This window comes from Corvus hawaiiensis, chromosome Z (genome assembly GCF_020740725.1).
Source record: "Corvus hawaiiensis isolate bCorHaw1 chromosome Z, bCorHaw1.pri.cur, whole genome shotgun sequence".
Lineage (NCBI taxonomy): Eukaryota > Metazoa > Chordata > Aves > Passeriformes > Corvidae > Corvus > Corvus hawaiiensis.
Genome location: NC_063255.1, coordinates 58,898,947 through 58,916,047, shown reverse-complemented (window position 1 = coordinate 58,916,047; position 17,101 = coordinate 58,898,947). Strand labels below are relative to the sequence as shown.

Below are 17,101 nucleotides of genomic sequence, written 5' to 3'. Positions count from 1 at the left end.
TTTTTTAAAAAATAACATAGTAGATATTTGCTGAGCTAGCCTCTGCCCAAGGCTAAATCCACTTACTAAGTTTTTGTTTACAATTACACATGGTTGTTAATTACACATGGTTGTTCTGTGCACTAGGGGAAAAAACAGATTCAGAACAGGGCTTAAGTGTTTAAACTGAAATGTATGACTCAAAGCCTAGAAATAATGTTCCTGAAGGCAGGAACACTCACAATTTTTAATTTTATGAAAGAATGATAATGCATTTGAACCATTAATCTGTATAGAAGTATATTAACAGTCATGTATACAGAAGAAATCAATAAGAGCAGGATACTTGGACAGGTTAATAGCCTGGAAAAATGAGACAGATGAATTAAGAGCAGAGAGAAAATCAGACATGATATCCCTTAATTGTACATTGTACGCCTCAAATACAGAACAGGTTGTGTCTTGTCCTGGAACAAATCTAGCAGTAAGAATTAGAAAGAATTGGGAAAAAAAGACTCAGATGTTGAGGTAACATATATAGCATTTATTTTGTCAAACAGAAGTATCAAGTAGTAAGGAGCAGACACTCTTTATTCTTTATCAATGCAGAGGAGTTCCTTTGAGTATTGTCTCAGACAGCAGAACTCCCACCAGTTCTTTGGCAAAATTATTCTAAGATTTAAAGAGAACTGAGTCTCAGGAGGCTCCTTTCTCCTTTCAGCTGAATTTTGCTTCACATTTTGCCACATTACATCAGACTCTTGTATTTTCTTATTAATCAGTTTTGTCCAAAGGATTTAACTTTTAACACTTTAAATCGTTAATTTATTCTAGTATTCGTAGTCATTCTTGTTTTACTTAAATCTCATTTAGTTCAAGCGTGCGTTTGTATTTTGTTCCCCCTCTGACCACATAGACTTATTTCTCACTCCAGATAACTAATGAAAATGTTAGGAGAACAGCCTAACACTGGTCCAAAAGTATTGCAAAACACCTTCTATCAGTTTAAGACAATGCCATATGCTCAACAGTCCTCCTGTAGTATTGGAGCCGAGTGTCCATTCCACATTTTGACACTCAAACTCCAAGGCAAATACACTTTCATGAGCAGGATTATGAAACTGCTAACTCAGATCCATTTTAAATTACAAGCTTCTCTACAAACTAGATAGTTCTAGCCCATCAGTTAATATTTACTTGTCAAGAACTCTGCTTCATAAAAAACCCTCAAAACTCAGAAAACACTCTCTCCTAGAGGGTAAGCAAAACCACCCCTTCTCTTACTAGAAAGAAACAAAAAGCCCTGTGCAGTTTCAGCATCACTTCCATGGGTTTAAAAAAATAATCTGGTAGTAAAGCAGCAAGTTAGTATGTATGCACACTATTTAAAATACCTAATCTGTATGTCTTACTGTAATGTGTTATGCCACTTGTGATAACTGTTGGAAAAAAAAACCTCATTGCTCACATAATCAGAACAGTTTTTGCCCAAAGAACAGCCAGGACCTCATCAAACCCCAAACACTCATCTTTGCATTGCCAGTATATTTATTAGGTCTTCCCTACAGCATTCGTTACTGCACACACATTGAGCAGATCTCAGCAGTTTTCAGAGAATGGCTTGTGTTGGAAAGGATCTTAAAAATCATCTAGTTCCAAACCCCACTGACCCCAGAGACACCTTCCACTAGGCCAGCTTGCTCAGATCCCCATTGAAACTGGCCTTGAACACTTCCAGGATGGGGCATCTACAATTTCTCTGGGCAGCCTTTTCCAGTGCCTAATCACCCTCACTTGTAAAGTGCTTCTTCCTGACACCTAACCTAAATCTACTCTTCTTCAGCTTAAAGCCAATCCCTCTTGTCCTATCACTATATGCCCTTTTAAAAAGGGTATCTCCAGCCTTTAGGTCCTGGAAGGCTGCTACAAGATTTTCCCAGAGACTTCTCTTCTCTGGGCTGAACATCCCCAACTTGCTCAGTTTGACTTCACAGGAGAGGTCCTCCATTCTTCTAATCATGTTGGCGGCCCTCCTCTGGACTCTCTCTGACAAGCCCATGTCCCCCTGTGCTGGGGACCCCAGAGCTGGATGCAGCACTGCAGGTGGGGTCTCAGCAGAGCAGAGCAGAGGGGCAGAATCCCCTCCCTGGCCCTGCTGCCCACGCTGCTTTGGATGCAGCCCAGGACACATTTGGCTTTCTGGGCTGTAAGTGCTCATTGCTGGGTCATGTGCAGCCTCTCCTCCACCACCACCCCCAAGTCCTTCTCAGCAGGGCTGCCCTGGATCTGTTCATCCCCCAGCCTGTGTTGGTACCTGGGGTTACCCCAACCCAGATGTAACACTTTGCACTTGGCTTTGTTGAACCTGGTAAGGTTCCCATGGGCCCACTTCTCAAGCTTGTCTGGATCTCTTTTGTCCCCCATCACCATCTTTCTCTGCACTAGCAATGCTTCAGATTGAATTTCCTTTCAGTAGCATGATCAACTTACAGATAAATTATCCATCAATTCAGTAATATTTATAAGACTCACAAAAAGTCTTACTTTCCTGAAAAGCTGTCATAACATATCATGCATACAGGGAATCACTACTTGGGGTTAATTCAAATTTTCTTTTTCTTCTAAAGATTCCTTCATTCTACTTAAAATATCTTAATTTTTAAAATATAGTTACTCTCAGCCTTCTCCTTTCATCTGTCTATCCTATTCTTTTTTTTATTTAGAATGTCACAAAATACTTATCACCTACACTTCTGCCTTCTTGTTGCATTATCAGTTTTCCGTCTTCTTTCATATGCCCTCAGACAATCATGTTTGTTGTTCTGGTTTGCCAGGCCTCTAACAGTGGTTTTCATGGGCAGGCTCAGAGTTTGCAGGCTCAGAGTTCACACGCTCAACTGGTCTTTTGAAAATCGTAACTCATCTTTAGGCAACATGCAGAGCAACAAAGGCCAGTATGACTTCCAGTGGTAGAAAACGTAGTAAAAATAAACCTTGATCTGAACTTTTGATGAAAGAAGCCTGTATGAAGGTGTCTCTAAACTTTTTTCTTTATTAGTAAAATGCTAAATTAATTTCCCTGAGTTGAATCAGTTTTGCCTGGGACAGTAATTGGTGAGTGATCTCTCCCTGTCCTTATTTGGACCCACGTGCCTTTTGTTATAACTTTTCCCCCATCTAGTTGAAGAGGGGGAGTGATAGAGTGTCTAGGTGGTCACCTGAAGCCAACATTAGCCCACTTCACCCACTAAGTAGCTAATAGTGATATGTACCTTACCCTTGAGAGTTAATTAAAAGATAAGGAAGGAGAAATGGAGAGGAAAACTAGATATTTGAATTATGGGTTTTTTTCTTGATAAAGCACAGAAGAAATCTGTATCAAAGAGAAGAATACCTAATGCTGGAGATGGTATATAAACAATCTTTACTTCTGCAAAATAAATAAATTAAAATCAATGGAGGTATTTCTACAATTACTAGATGCAGGACTGGATATGTCATTAGATCATGAAACTTAATGTGCTAATATATAGGAACCTCTTTTACCTTTAGACAGCCCTGATGTGACAAAAATACATAATATAAAATTCTCTGTAATTTTACTATTACAGTAAAATCCGAATTGCCAGAAATGTAGTTTCTTGATTGGAGCTACGAAAGTGCTACATGATGTTGAAGAAAGGCTTGCCAAGACAGGAGCATTATAAAATTATGGTTATAAAAATATCTAAAAGATTAGAAGTCACTACTTTCTTACCTTGAACTTTTTTGAAAACTCTTGCATTCATAAACTTTAAAAATCTGTCTGCATAAAAACTTGGTCGGTGAACCGAAACAGTATCCTACAGGATTGAAAAAGGTCTCAGTCACATTTTCCACAAGTAAATCACAAGTAAGGTGTCAAGAAAGAAGCTGGACACCTCAGCCAACTATATTATACATTTCAGGCATAGTCAAAACTAGTGAATCATTACAATTTTTTTTTCTTTTAAAGGTTAATTCTTCAAGAACTTTTTAGGTATTTCATTTATGAAATGATGAGTTATGAATTATACAGCTATATTCTGCAAAATCTTCCAAGCATTTGAAATGAATTTTTTCAAATTACGGATATTTTTCAGTTACAGACTCATCAATGTCCTGCTAAGTGGCTAGTCTTGTGTAAGTTATAAGAACAAGCTGATAATATTAGTTGTTATCTGAAAGCTCAACAAGTAAAATCAGAGCATGTATTGGGAAGATTTCAGCAGAAGCTCAAACCACATGGTGATGTTAGACTACAAATATACCAGAACTAGTTTCTTCCTGGTCAATATGAGTCAAAGGTCCACTAGCTAAAAATCAGCAGTTTAAAAAAATAATAAAATCTACTTACCCCATCATAAACAAGAGCTTTCCAAGAATGTTCCAGCCTCTTCATTAACCTAAGTATGTAAAAATCAAAATCAGAACTGCTTTATAAAACTTCCATTTTTACAAGTTATTTCAGAATATTTTACTCAGTGAAAATTCATTGAAAGTTGAAGTTCAACTTACCTGTAAGACTGGAGAATATCAATAATACCCATAAATAAAAGCAGTTTTTCTCCTTTATGGCTTTTTGCTGGAATACCTCCCATTCTGAGAGAAACAACATAGTTAGAATCTCCTTTAAGACATCTCTGATCACCAGTTACCAGCTGAACTGTACCCACTTGCAAACCCAAAGGAATAGACAATATTAAAGCCAGATGCTACAGTGCAAAGTCAGTCAAATGTGAGTCACCTAACATGCAATGGATTTTAAATAGAAAATCAGAAGTACTTGGGATTCAGTGGTAAATATCCATCATTCAAAAAAAGGATTAATATTTTGAGATACTTTTTAGATAGAATTGGAAGTGTTCAGATGATCTTAAAATTGGAAAAAAATTATACATCAGTTCATTGTTAAGGAAAGTAAGTGACTTTAGATAAGGGAGAATTTTCTCACTTTATTGATCCTAGGTAAAAAAATCATAGAGAGTCAGCACATTAATCAAAGTCTTAAAAGGTTGTTTCATATATTTTTCACTAAAAACTATGTATTACTGGGCTTTTCCAAAGTTTCTTTACAGACAGTAAGTGACAGATAAAGCAACAGTATCAAGCTAAGAATTCTGACCACGTGGGCTTCCAGTTGGTCCAGGGTCTGTACTCAGCCATGAACTTAAAGAACAAGACCTTCCTTCTAAGACCCTCTCTTCCTACTCGAACACCTAGAAAAACGGGTCCATTGTTTTTAGAACCTCAGCATTGTTTTTTGCTCCACTAGCCATTATGTCAATATGAGAGAGGAGATAGTGCAAGGAGCCAAGGAAGGACTCCACTTGTCAGGATCTGCGTAGCACTATATAAGCTCAAGTGATGTGGGAGCCCAGGGTGGCAGACAATGCAACACCTCTGCCATCATACAACAGCACTGGCCATCTTCTGTGTGAATGTGAGTCAGTTGTAAAAACTGAGTGAAATAAAACTGTCTAATTTATATTCTAGAGTTCTCAACACCTGGAAATTCTCTATGAATGCTAAATATCCTAACTCTCCCACCTGTTTGCTGTAGGTTTAAGCACAGGTTTCTATATCATTATTTGTATTTACCGACACAGCTCCCTTGAGAACCAGGAGAAAAGTAAATCCTTAATTTTAAATTAAATCCTCATTATAATGAAGGACTGATTATATACAATGCTGAATGGTAAAGATAATGCTCTCATAGCCCTTAATATATTATGAAGGAAACAACAGAGTAATGATTGTCTATATATTCCAATTTCTATTCAAGTTTTTGCTAGAAGAAAAATAAGAGAAAAGCTTCAGTTCTTGGTCTCAGGAAATGTCATATATGACTGCACTTCAGTGTTTGATGATATCATTCTATGTATATTGACTATACAACTTCAAGATGAAAACAATTGCTGTAGGAATATCCATTTCAATGTTAATTTATAATTTTTGCTTAGGTCTCACCAGGCTGCTTCCAGTTAAAATTAGATTACAGCTGGGACTCTTGTAATAGCTGTCTAATAACATATTTTAGAAAAAAGAACACTCTTGAGCATACGTAAGTCACTCTGAACTATCATGCTATCATGTATTTAAAGACAATCGATCTACTAATCAACATTTCAATTTCATGCTCTGTGGCAAATCTTGATGATGCAGCTTTTGGGGGCGGGGGGGGAAAGGCTCAATCTTTCAATTCCTGGAATGCAGCGTACTCATTAATGTTTTGACTGTTAATAGTTCTAATAGTAATCTTAAGAGCAGGTTACAGCACTTACGTGTTTGTTGTCTCTGTGGTGACAGAGTCTCCAGACTTCCCAGGGCCCTGTATTGACTCCATGGCTGTGGAATAAAGAACTTTCTGCCCTCCATGGCGTTTTGCATCTGATGCACTCTGGGAACACTCTCCTTCTTTTTCCTTCATGGTACTTTTCAATATGTGGATCCCCAGAAGCAGACTGTAATCCATGATCTTAAAACTTTCTAGGACCTATGGACACAGAAGAAATGGCTATACTGAAACAACAAAAGAATTCACAACAGCATTTTGCAAACCGCAGTGTAAACAGGCACAAGTTTCGAGGCAAAAGCTTCTCTTACCAGGAAAATGTGTGAAATTACAGTTAAACAAAAACATTTTACTATCTCACACAAGCCAAAGTGCTAGTTATCTAATTAGCTGAATGTTCTTGTAACAAACTGGAAAGAAAGATGCACAGCCAAAATGTAACCTGATGTTATTTTACAGTCAAGGAAGATAATTCCAGGCAGCACCTTTTCATTTATAGCAAATAATCAATTAATGGTTCCATCATGGACTTATGAACAACACACTTTTAAAATCATCTCTAAGCTACATTCCAGACATCCCTGAGCATTTTTGCCTATACTACTCTCTTATCTCCCTTCCACCTCCTGTTTATAACAGCAACCATATTCTTGGACAACTTTCGAATGTCAAAAAATGTATTTGCTATCACCCTCGTATTGGCAGCTAATGAGATTGGAGTACAAAAATCATGCACCTCTCTACTAGGCTAAATAGGCCCTATCTAAACTCAAAAGACAAGTTTTACTTCTGAAGCATGACTTAATCAACCAGCCTTCTCTTCTAGCTCTATCAACCATTTCTGTCTCTGACAGCATGTCTTCTCTCACACACTTTCATTTGTTTTTAGTCAGCTACACCATTACAAAGTGCAGCATGCTGTCATTGAAAGGTAATACAGCTCAAGTCAGTACCCAAACATGAACTAAAGCAAGCTGTGATCACATCTAGTAATATAACCAAACTGCTCACAGACAGCAACAGTGTTTAAGGTCTTACACAACAGCTCTACTAAGTGGAGGCAGAAACACCAGTAACATTCAGGAGGGATATGCTGTGCCACTCACCTCTCCTTTACCTCACGCAGCTCAGCAGTGGCTCATTATATGTTTTGGCATATAGCGCCCTAAGATAATGGTGTCATTTTTGTCACAGAATCAAAAGGCAATAGTACATGAACAAGAGAAAGAGTGATTTTACAGAGATGAGAGAGCAGATTCTAGGTCTGTAATTTTGATGAAGATTATCCAAGCATAAATATTTTTAGTTAAGCAGAAACATCCCTTCTCTTAATGAAAAAAAAAAAAAAAAGTGCAATTCCAGCACTTGCGAAGGTTTAAAGACTATGTAGCAGTAAATCAGTAACTTAGTATGGATCTGTATTTCTTATCATAAGGTTTTTATAACACATATCCTAGTTGTTGGAAAAATACTCATTGCTCAGAGTATCAGAGCAGTGATGAAACTAAGCATAACACACTGTAATCTAAACGTAGAAAGGTGCAGCCTGATTTTCAGACTCAAAGAATGACTTTAAGGCACTGTGGGTTTGCTCTTATGCAAAGGGATCCTACACAGTGGTGCCTTAGTTCAAATGGAACAAAAAAAAAGGCTGGTAATGCATGCCCTTAGTAGTCCACAGCATCTTCTGATGACAGAACTCACAAAGGGTTTCAGACACAACAAAAAAGCATATTCTAAATTACCATACCACCAGATTTGGAAATTTTATTGTGCATTGTGTGGAAACGTTGGTAGTTTACAATCATAAATTGCAAAAATAGCATGGCTAACAGGAACAAAAGCACTCAGTGCCAAAAACCTCTAAAATTTTCTTTACTGCTTACTTATTGCTACCCTTTACCCAGACATTCTCAAAAAGAAATTACAACATAATGTATTCATTAAAAATATGTAATCACTGACTGTTTGCCATCAAATACTGAAAAGTAAATTCTGGATAGGCTGAAAAAATAACACCTTAGTAGTACAGTAAGCAACACTGTTCATGCAAAACCAGATTACAGCAGCTAGTCAGGCTAGGGAAAAGCATTGCCACATTTATTTTACAGTTATGAACTACTGCTGACAGCTCTGCCTTCAACCTATTCTTTGCTGCATTTTGAATTAGGTCACATTAGACACATGATTTTACTGCACTAATTACATAACCGGTGTCTAGGAATTGATGTAGTATCATGGGAGGCTGCGCTGTAATATGCTGCTTCTTCTTCCACAGGGACCTCTTATGTGATAAAATTAATCCTTATGACTACATCAATTAATCACTGCCACTTAAACCCATACTGCTTGTAAAATACAACAGACTATTCCTTGACAATTTGTGATTTTTTTTGTAGGATTACTAAAGAATATCATAAAACCAAGTAGCTATTTTGTTATTACAGTTCATTATCAGACTGAAACACCTTCACATCCAATGGAGTAACTGCAGAACAGATTCTTATAAACAGCACACAGCATAAGAACTCTAGCCCTTGTTCCCCAGACTCTCTGTTCACAGCCCTACTCAGTGGCAGCATTGTCCTGTCCACAAAGTGCCTTCAGGATATCATGATGTGATCTGGCCCTGTCTGCCTACAAGTCTGATGTACAGTTCTGATTACTTCCCCTTAGAAATGCGATAACCAAACCAACCACTCCTTACGCAAATGAATCTTTGTCACCATACCTAAGCATGTTTCAATCCTTGTTTGTTTCTAATGAAACTTCTGGTGAGAAATAATTAACCAGAATAACAAGGAAGTACCTCATAAATTAGCACTCAAAAAAAAAAACCAACCTTGCTTTGTGTCAAACTCCTCAGCCTGCATTAAGCCAGCAGTTTTACTTCTTGATTAAAGTAAATCAGTGGGATTTACAGCTGAATATATCTGAGGGGTTCTCACACATGTATTTTCATAAATATTTAAAATACTGAATTGTGACAATTAAAAAATGTGTAAGTAACATTTTGCACACAGAGTTGTACAAAATAATCTCATTCAACAAGGAGAAGTAACAAAATGCAAAACAGCAAGGTATTTCTGGACATGCAGCATTCTATGAGAACATAAAAAGGCACAAGTCTTTTCCTGTGCTGAGGTTTGTTTGCAGATACCTTTGATGATTTTAGAACTTCTTTTGAGATGCAGCAGCAGGTTTTTGCTACAAAGACACCAAAATGATAACCTAATCTAATGAAAAAACCCCACTCAAATAAATTGCAATATTACGCGGCTATAATCATAGCAAAAGGAGAAAGCCCTGCAAAACACGACTTTATCCATGTGAGATCACTAAAAATTGACATTAACTCCTAGAAATACACTACTTGTGTAGCTAAAGGGAAGAAAAAATCCTGATCTTTGCTCATGTAACCACTCTGTCATGTACCTTGCTAGCAAAATGGCACTTGGAGGTTTCAGCAAGAATGGTCTTAACCATGCTGTGTACTAACAAGTGTTGTATTTGATGACAAGTAAACCTTCAGTTCATTAACTTAACATTAAATTGTTCATCTTGGTAGTATTTATATAGGTGTTAATTCACTAGCTACAGAGATTCTGTCAACACAGTGTTGTCACTTGCTCACCAAGTACTGCTGGCAAGGCTGACTTAAGCTGCTCTGAAAACTTCCAGATGGCAAGCGTCATTCACCCCTTGTAGCCTTAAGCATTATTTTGTTTCATACCACATAAAAACCCACAGTAAAATGACATCACAAAATATGTTGTTTTGGAACATGAAAAATTAACTCTGTGAATAAGATTTTCTTTTGTCAGAGCTAATCAGATGTTAAAGTATTCTGTGAATCATCTTAGACATCGTTATGCTCCACTATCTCAGCCAGTGACTAACAGAGCAAAACAAGTATTTCTGCCATGAAATGTCATTTTTATTTTATATGCAGCCAGCCCAAACTATGCACTATCTGACAGAGAAATCTGCATTTACATTTGCTCTCCGTGCAAAACAGCACGCAAAAAATGTTTTCATCAAGTCGTTTTCATAAAAGGGTCAAGAAAAATGCTACTCAAAGGAAAAAAAAATACAAGCTTATTAAATACAAGTACTAAAAGGGTAACCATGCAAGAAAGCATTTCCTCTCCTACAAGCATTTTGGAAAAGGAACATAAAAATTAACACAAAAGAAAGAAGACTGATTTTACAACAAATCAATAATTACTTTTCAAACATAAGGAGCTGTATGAAATAAACACTACTGTTTGCAAGGTTATGCTGTAAAATGGGGCACTGAAATTATTTGGGTTAAAGAATTATCTGTGTAGATCCTTTGAGGTAGAAAAAAGGCAAAAAACCGCAACACACTCAAACACACTACACACTCTACTAAGGGATTTGAAAAATTCTGTGAATAAATTTGGTCATACAAGGTCTCTGTCACAGTTGCTACAGCACAAAACAGATGTGCATTCATACCATAAAACTTCTGTAGCAACTGGCTAAAACAGCAGTGATGAAAATAATACCCAAACCTCAAACTTAGGAGGTATGACCCTCTTTATCTTTACATTTCCTTGTCTTTACAGGCTTCTTTGTTAGTCACTTTTAAAATGTAATTTCCCCAGAAAAGTCCAGTGTTCTTTGCCATAAAGGTAAAATGCACACTCTCAAAAGCCATTCCTCTCTCAATAGTAAAAATATCTTAACATTATTCTTTTGCTCTTAAAAATTGTGTGACCACAATTTGCTTAATTGTTACTGCTTCTGCAGCAAGGCAAGGATAGGATAGCCAGAGTAAGTCTCAGCGATAGTCTGGAATTTGAAAGCTAGTTCAAATTTTCAATTCTCTACGTTGTATGTATGATAAACTCATGAGTGTTCCATCCTTAGGAACGCTGTAATGTTACTCTCCTTGGTTCAATTAAGGTGCAAATACTGAAAAATGGTCTGTGAGCAGAGTTTTCAGACCCTGTCACCTCAAGTGGGACCAAAACAAGCAGGGAACACAGGAACTGAACAATGCTATACTTGTCCCACCTTAGATAATCTGGAGACACCAGCCCATGAGGGATCATCACAATCAACTCAGCTCCATTCTCTAACTGGGTGGGTCATGCATCTCCTCACCAGCACTGCCGGGAGGTGTGACAGGCCTGAACTGATACTCCAGCAGTGGCCCACCACTGCAGCACTGCATTCCCTGTGGAAGGAGCTCTGTGCCAGCTGTTGAGATGGTTTGTGTCAGCTGAGCAGATGTATCAGGAGGCCAGTTCAGCTAAGCAAGGAAGCCACAGCACAGCTTGAATATGAAAAGGCAGCACACAGGACAGGTGAGCACTGACAGGCTAGAAAGAAGGAACAGAGAAACATTGCATGAGCATCTAGGGATGGCAGGCACAGTCAAGGAAGCCAAAGGCCAGATAGAGTTGAGACTGGCAAGGAATATCAGGACACAGAGAAAAGCTTCTACTGCTAGTGGGAAAAGGCTGACCAAGGAAAACATGGGCCCATTGCTGAATAGGGCAGGAGATTCAGTGACAGCAGTCACAGACCATAGCAGGTCCACACCACCACTATTTTTCATCACCAGGAAGTTCTGCCAGGCCTCTGAACTTAGTGATGGAGCTTAAGGAGGAGAGGGGCTAGCAGCCAGGGATGTTTGTATTTAAGAAGTAGGAGAAAAGTCCATTGCTTCCTGATTCTGATTACAAATATGAACAATGGAAATACAATCCAAATTTAAGCAACACAGAAGAGAATTCTTAGTCCTGAAATACTGGAAAGATCAAAAATTTCCTTTCTTAAATGAATTCTTAATTTCAAGTGCCTACACTAACTTTCTCACTTTGGAGTAGCAGTAAAAAGAAATGACAAGTTTTGAAGTCCTAAAAAGCTGGTCATTTATCACTCAGGCTAAGCACCCATCCAAATACCACAGGGGCAGAAAAATGCAGAGGCAACAGTGATGTCCTTTTCACAAAATTGATGGAACATTTCTAGTCTTTTCAAAGGTAGAAGTAAAAGGTAGGTAGTCAGATCCGACCTCGTTAGCTGAGCAAATTCAGCTATATGAAAGGTAACAGTGTCTGCTCCTTCTGTTTTACAACACAGAGTAAGACTTGTTTGAATAGAAAAAAATTGCCAGGTAATTTTTTATATACATATAACCTTCAGTGTATGTATATACATATATCTACAGATACACACATACACTTTACTTTTTATATGTGTATTTACATAAATACACTGATTACTATAGGATGATTTTCTTCTTTACTTTTAGTACTTTTAAAATTTAGCTGGGCCCTTAAAAATTCTAGACAAACTTTAGAGTTGTTAATTTAAGATTATACACTGAAAAGAATTATATTAGATCAGCACTCAAGTAACATGTAGTCGGAATTTTCCCAGACTTTCAAAGAACCAGTAAGAGTCCCTTTGTAGGTAACAATTAAATGATTGATCCTTGTTTTTACTTTTCAGTCCAGTTCCCTCTTTTAGATTCCCTTTATTATTTCTAATACAATGGACTCCCCAGGCTTTGACTGGGTAAGTAACCTTGGACAAGTAGGGATGCACAGAAAGGCATCCAGATCCCCAGATGCGACATTCTGATGCATTCTGTGTCATCACACATGGTAGGAGCTCAGGAAATACTCACTGCAAGAGCCTACAGAGAGAACAATGTGTGGTGTCAGATAAATGTCTCATACTGAATATGCAGCTGAACATTAGGTCACACAGCTTTACAAACCAATCACAAGGCATTGCAGACTTCTGTGATAGTTAAACAAAAAATTCTATTCATGTGCAAAAACAATGCTTCCCATCTTGTACCACAGGTGGCAGTGAACAACAAACTCTGATATTCAGGGTATCTCTTCTATGTGGTGATTTCAGACTATCCATTTTGCTTTTTGATTATGAAATTCTTAAGATTTCCCTCAGACAAAGCCAATTTTTTCTCTCCACAACCCCGTGAACCCTGGGAAGCTCTGGGAGATCTAGAGTCTCCCTTTTCCTACTTTATATTTTCTTACCCATGCTATAGGGAAAAAAAAAAGTCTATTTTACAGCAATTCTCTCTGTCCATAACAGGAACCGATTCCATTCACCAAGGTCCTCTCAAAGAGCAATGATAGGTATCCCTCTTTTGCCTTGAAAATATTATGTGGACAGCACTACTTTTCAGCTGAGGAAGAAATTACCTTGGTCTAGAAATAAGACTGCTGCCACTAGGCCTGCCTTCCCATTCCTAGCTTACCAAGAGACATGTTCACAGCAGCTCTACATACAGTTTATCATACATAGCAATGGGTCCACAGTGCTAATTATGCCTAGAGTAAAAATTAATTAAAATCTCCAATTTAATGGAAATAATCATCATCATCATATTAAATCTACTGGACTTCATTCCTAGGTATTGTCACAGATGGATCAGTATAATCCTGGATGTACAGAGAAATAGAGGGATAGTCCTCTATAATACAGGATGTATGCTGGGGTACACTGAGCACAGTACAGCCACCTGGTTTTGAAAGAGGTGATTGTCACACTACACTCAGCATCAGTGCAGCCTCACCTTTTCTCTGGACTGCGTGCCGTTTTTGGCTCTACAGTGTAAGGAGGATATAAAATATTTGAATGTGTCCAAAGGAAAGCAACGAAGATGGTGAAAGGACTACAAGGCATGACTTGTGAAGAGCAGAGGAGAATGTTAGGTTTGAGGCGGGCAGAAAGGGTGGTGCTGATCGTTGGTGCCTGGTGATGGGATGCAAGGGAACGGCTTAAAGCTGCATTTGGGAAGTTCAGAGTGGATATAAGAAAAAATTCTTCAGTGAAATGGTGGTCAAGCACTGGAACAAGCTCCCCAGTGAGGGAAGTGCTCATGGTACCCAGTCTGTTGGTGTTCAAGAAGTATACGGACATTCTACTCTATGACTATGATCTCAGATCACAGTAGCTTAATTAAAATACCTCATCAGTGCTCTGATATCCATAGTTATCCCTCATTAAATAGCATGGAAAACAGATGGAGGTTAAACAACGTATACTGAGTAAATTTAGAGCAGAGGTGAACACGGAAGTTTAAGTCAATTTGTACTCACTCGACAATCCCGCTGTAGTGTTTTCATTAGTGCACTGTGTGTTTCAGAGTCAAAATACAACCCTTCATGCATATCTTGCAGGAAATCCAGGTCTTTGAATGTAGGATTGGACTTCTCCCTCTCTTTTCTTGATGCTCTCCGTTTGTACGTGGAACCTTTCAAGTCATATGTGAAATGCATTTTCAAGGCTCTTGGCAAAACATTGTTCATGACAACAATTCTAATATTAATGCCTCCTGACTGAACGCAGTACAGCCCATAAAATTTGGGAAGAAGAGTCCTTGGATTCTGGTTCAGATTCTAAAACAAAAAAGAGATTTTTAAATCTAAGTCTATTTTCAATGATCTTCCATACTTAAGAAAGGGGGGTTTTTTAATAGCAAAGGACATTAACAAACATGAAGAAAATTGTGTATGTTTTCTTATTCAGTATAGTTTCTTCAACCAGTTGATTATCTTTGTGGGTTTCTATTTCAGAAAGCTATCATGGGCACTGCCTTTTTGCCAGGAACTTATAAAGGCCAAGACCAGAGCAGTAATTATATTTATACCAGGTTTCTCTTTCTTGCAGAAAAGAGCTGACTAGGCCAAACCTAAATGCATGCCAAAGACCTAATTTATTCTTTTTGACCTGAACAACCTTTGAATTTTACCTGCTGGAAGGAGTTTGGGTCAAATGCAGTTCTCATTATCTTGACTTGGATTCTGAAAAACAGAACCCCTCTCTCCATGAGGCTTTACAGACTCAGGGTTAGTGCCAAACGACTAAGTTATTTCAAAAGGAATGTGAGGTCATAGTAGAACCACAACTGACCATCAGAACCACAAGTGACCATAAGAACAGAAAAGTGTGAAATAATCCAAATTCCACAACGAGCAAAATAAATTAGGTAGGAGAGGATAACAGAGGTGAGAGAGAAAATCCTCCTTCTGAATAAAACTATTCTCAGTCTTTGGCATGAAAAAGAAAGAAGGGGAAACACTATTTCAGGTCTTACATGATTACTAAGTCACAACATACAACTATCAGAAGAAAGTACTTTCACAGAAATAATCACAGCAATTTTATACTTTGGAAAGCATTGCATAGTAGTGAGAATAAAGTTCCCCAGAAACAATACAAACTGGCCTTACATGTATTCGTAATAACTCAAACTTATGCTGAGCAGATTATCATAATTAGAAACAACAAAAAAGTACCTGCCACCATTGTCCTTTTTGATGTGTCAGTACACACCTTTTTTTTTTTTTACACACACAGTGAATCCATGTTACTTTAGTGCAATAAAGACAACATTCCTCATTTTTAGTATAAGTGAGAGGGTAATTTTTCAAGTATTTACTTCAGAAAACAAAGCAAGAAAAGAAAGTCAGTCACAGGTCCAATAATACAAAATCCCACATACCACCCAGAAGAATCTCTGTTCATACACATGAGTGGTTCTCCTTAAAAAAGAAAATTAATTAAATTCTACTTACTTTTTAATCAATGGTTTTCCCTTCTGATGACACACAAAACTCAATACAATGGACTTAGAATTAGTTCTCAAGAAGCTCCATTTAAAAATTAAGTTTTGAACAAATTACATGGATAAAAATATCTTTTACATCATTGCTTTTACACATGAGAAATGGAAATTAGAAGTAGTTGGAAACAAAAGGGAAACTGACCGGTCTAGTTTCTTTGTCCACTCTGAGTGAAATGCAGAGGGTAGACAAACACAAAATGGAGAAAAAAACTGAATTAGAAATTTAGAAACCTTATTTTGTTACTAGCTTATTAGAAGCAAAGTTTGGTATCGAATCAGGTGACGACATTCAGCTTCATCTTGAATGCTAAAAGAGCACCAATTCTTATCTTAAATATATTCTTGATTTATATCTATTCTTTCTGTTAGGTGTGTAGGGCATGAAGTAGAAAGGCAGGTAAAAATGTAAAAAATATTACAAAAAATACAGATAAACCCAGTGAAATATTACAAGACAAACGAAACTGAATCTTCAGAAGTGTGACAGGAAACAGGAAAAATAGAGGTAAAATACAGTCTTCAATTGCTTACCATATAATAACCTGGCAAGAGCTTCTGAAGAAACTCAGCCTCTTTGTGTTGAACTGTTTTGATGATGAATTCGTCACCACTAGTTACAAAAAACAAGGACCCACTGGCACCTGGGTTGGATAATTCAATTAAAGGTTCACTGCAGATTGAGTACTGGAAGAGACAAAAATTGTTTTTCACTGCCAATGCATGCATTACCCAAACACAAGTTTAATAGGAAGAACTGCAAGTTCAAATAGGCACAAGAGAATCATGTAGCAACACTACTGCTGCTGTACAGCAAGCTGGTTCACAGAAATTCGGCTAAGGTTTGGCAGGTCACTCTGCCCAGGACATGCTGCACAATCATGGAAGAGCAGGTGGCAGCTGAGCATACGATCCCTCTTCATGTCCCACTGCAACTGGTGAACTTTCCTTTGGAGTGAAGCCAGTGGTTGAGGTGGAAGTAGTTGATCCCCATGCTGTCAGCACAGCAAATTCCCGAGTCAAAAACTTTGAGAAGATAATTTCATTGCAACTGTTTGCTTTTCATATCCATTTTTGAAGGAAACAGGTACAAGATGGTAGAAAAATAAACTGGGAGTAGAGGTTTCTCATTATAGACAAATAGGCCAATCCTATCCTGTGAAACTGGT

The 17,101-nt window shown here is 37.7% G+C and overlaps 1 protein-coding gene across 7 annotated transcripts in view; it reads right to left on the bottom strand.

Annotated features, from left to right (window-relative positions):
• PIP5K1B (phosphatidylinositol-4-phosphate 5-kinase type 1 beta) overlaps positions 1-17,101 on the bottom strand; it is a 94,004-nt gene that overhangs the window by 17,262 nt on the left and 59,641 nt on the right. For all 7 annotated transcript variants that reach the window (XM_048290689.1, XM_048290682.1, XM_048290684.1 and 4 more), the window contains 6 exons: positions 16,467-16,619; positions 14,407-14,706; positions 6,282-6,493; positions 4,516-4,599; positions 4,355-4,403; positions 3,737-3,821 (listed from right to left, as the gene is read on the bottom strand). In XM_048290689.1, the coding sequence (XP_048146646.1) occupies positions 3,737-3,821; positions 4,355-4,403; positions 4,516-4,599; positions 6,282-6,493; positions 14,407-14,706; positions 16,467-16,619 (883 nt within the window). The remainder of the gene's footprint in view (positions 1-3,736; positions 3,822-4,354; positions 4,404-4,515; positions 4,600-6,281; positions 6,494-14,406; positions 14,707-16,466; positions 16,620-17,101) is intronic.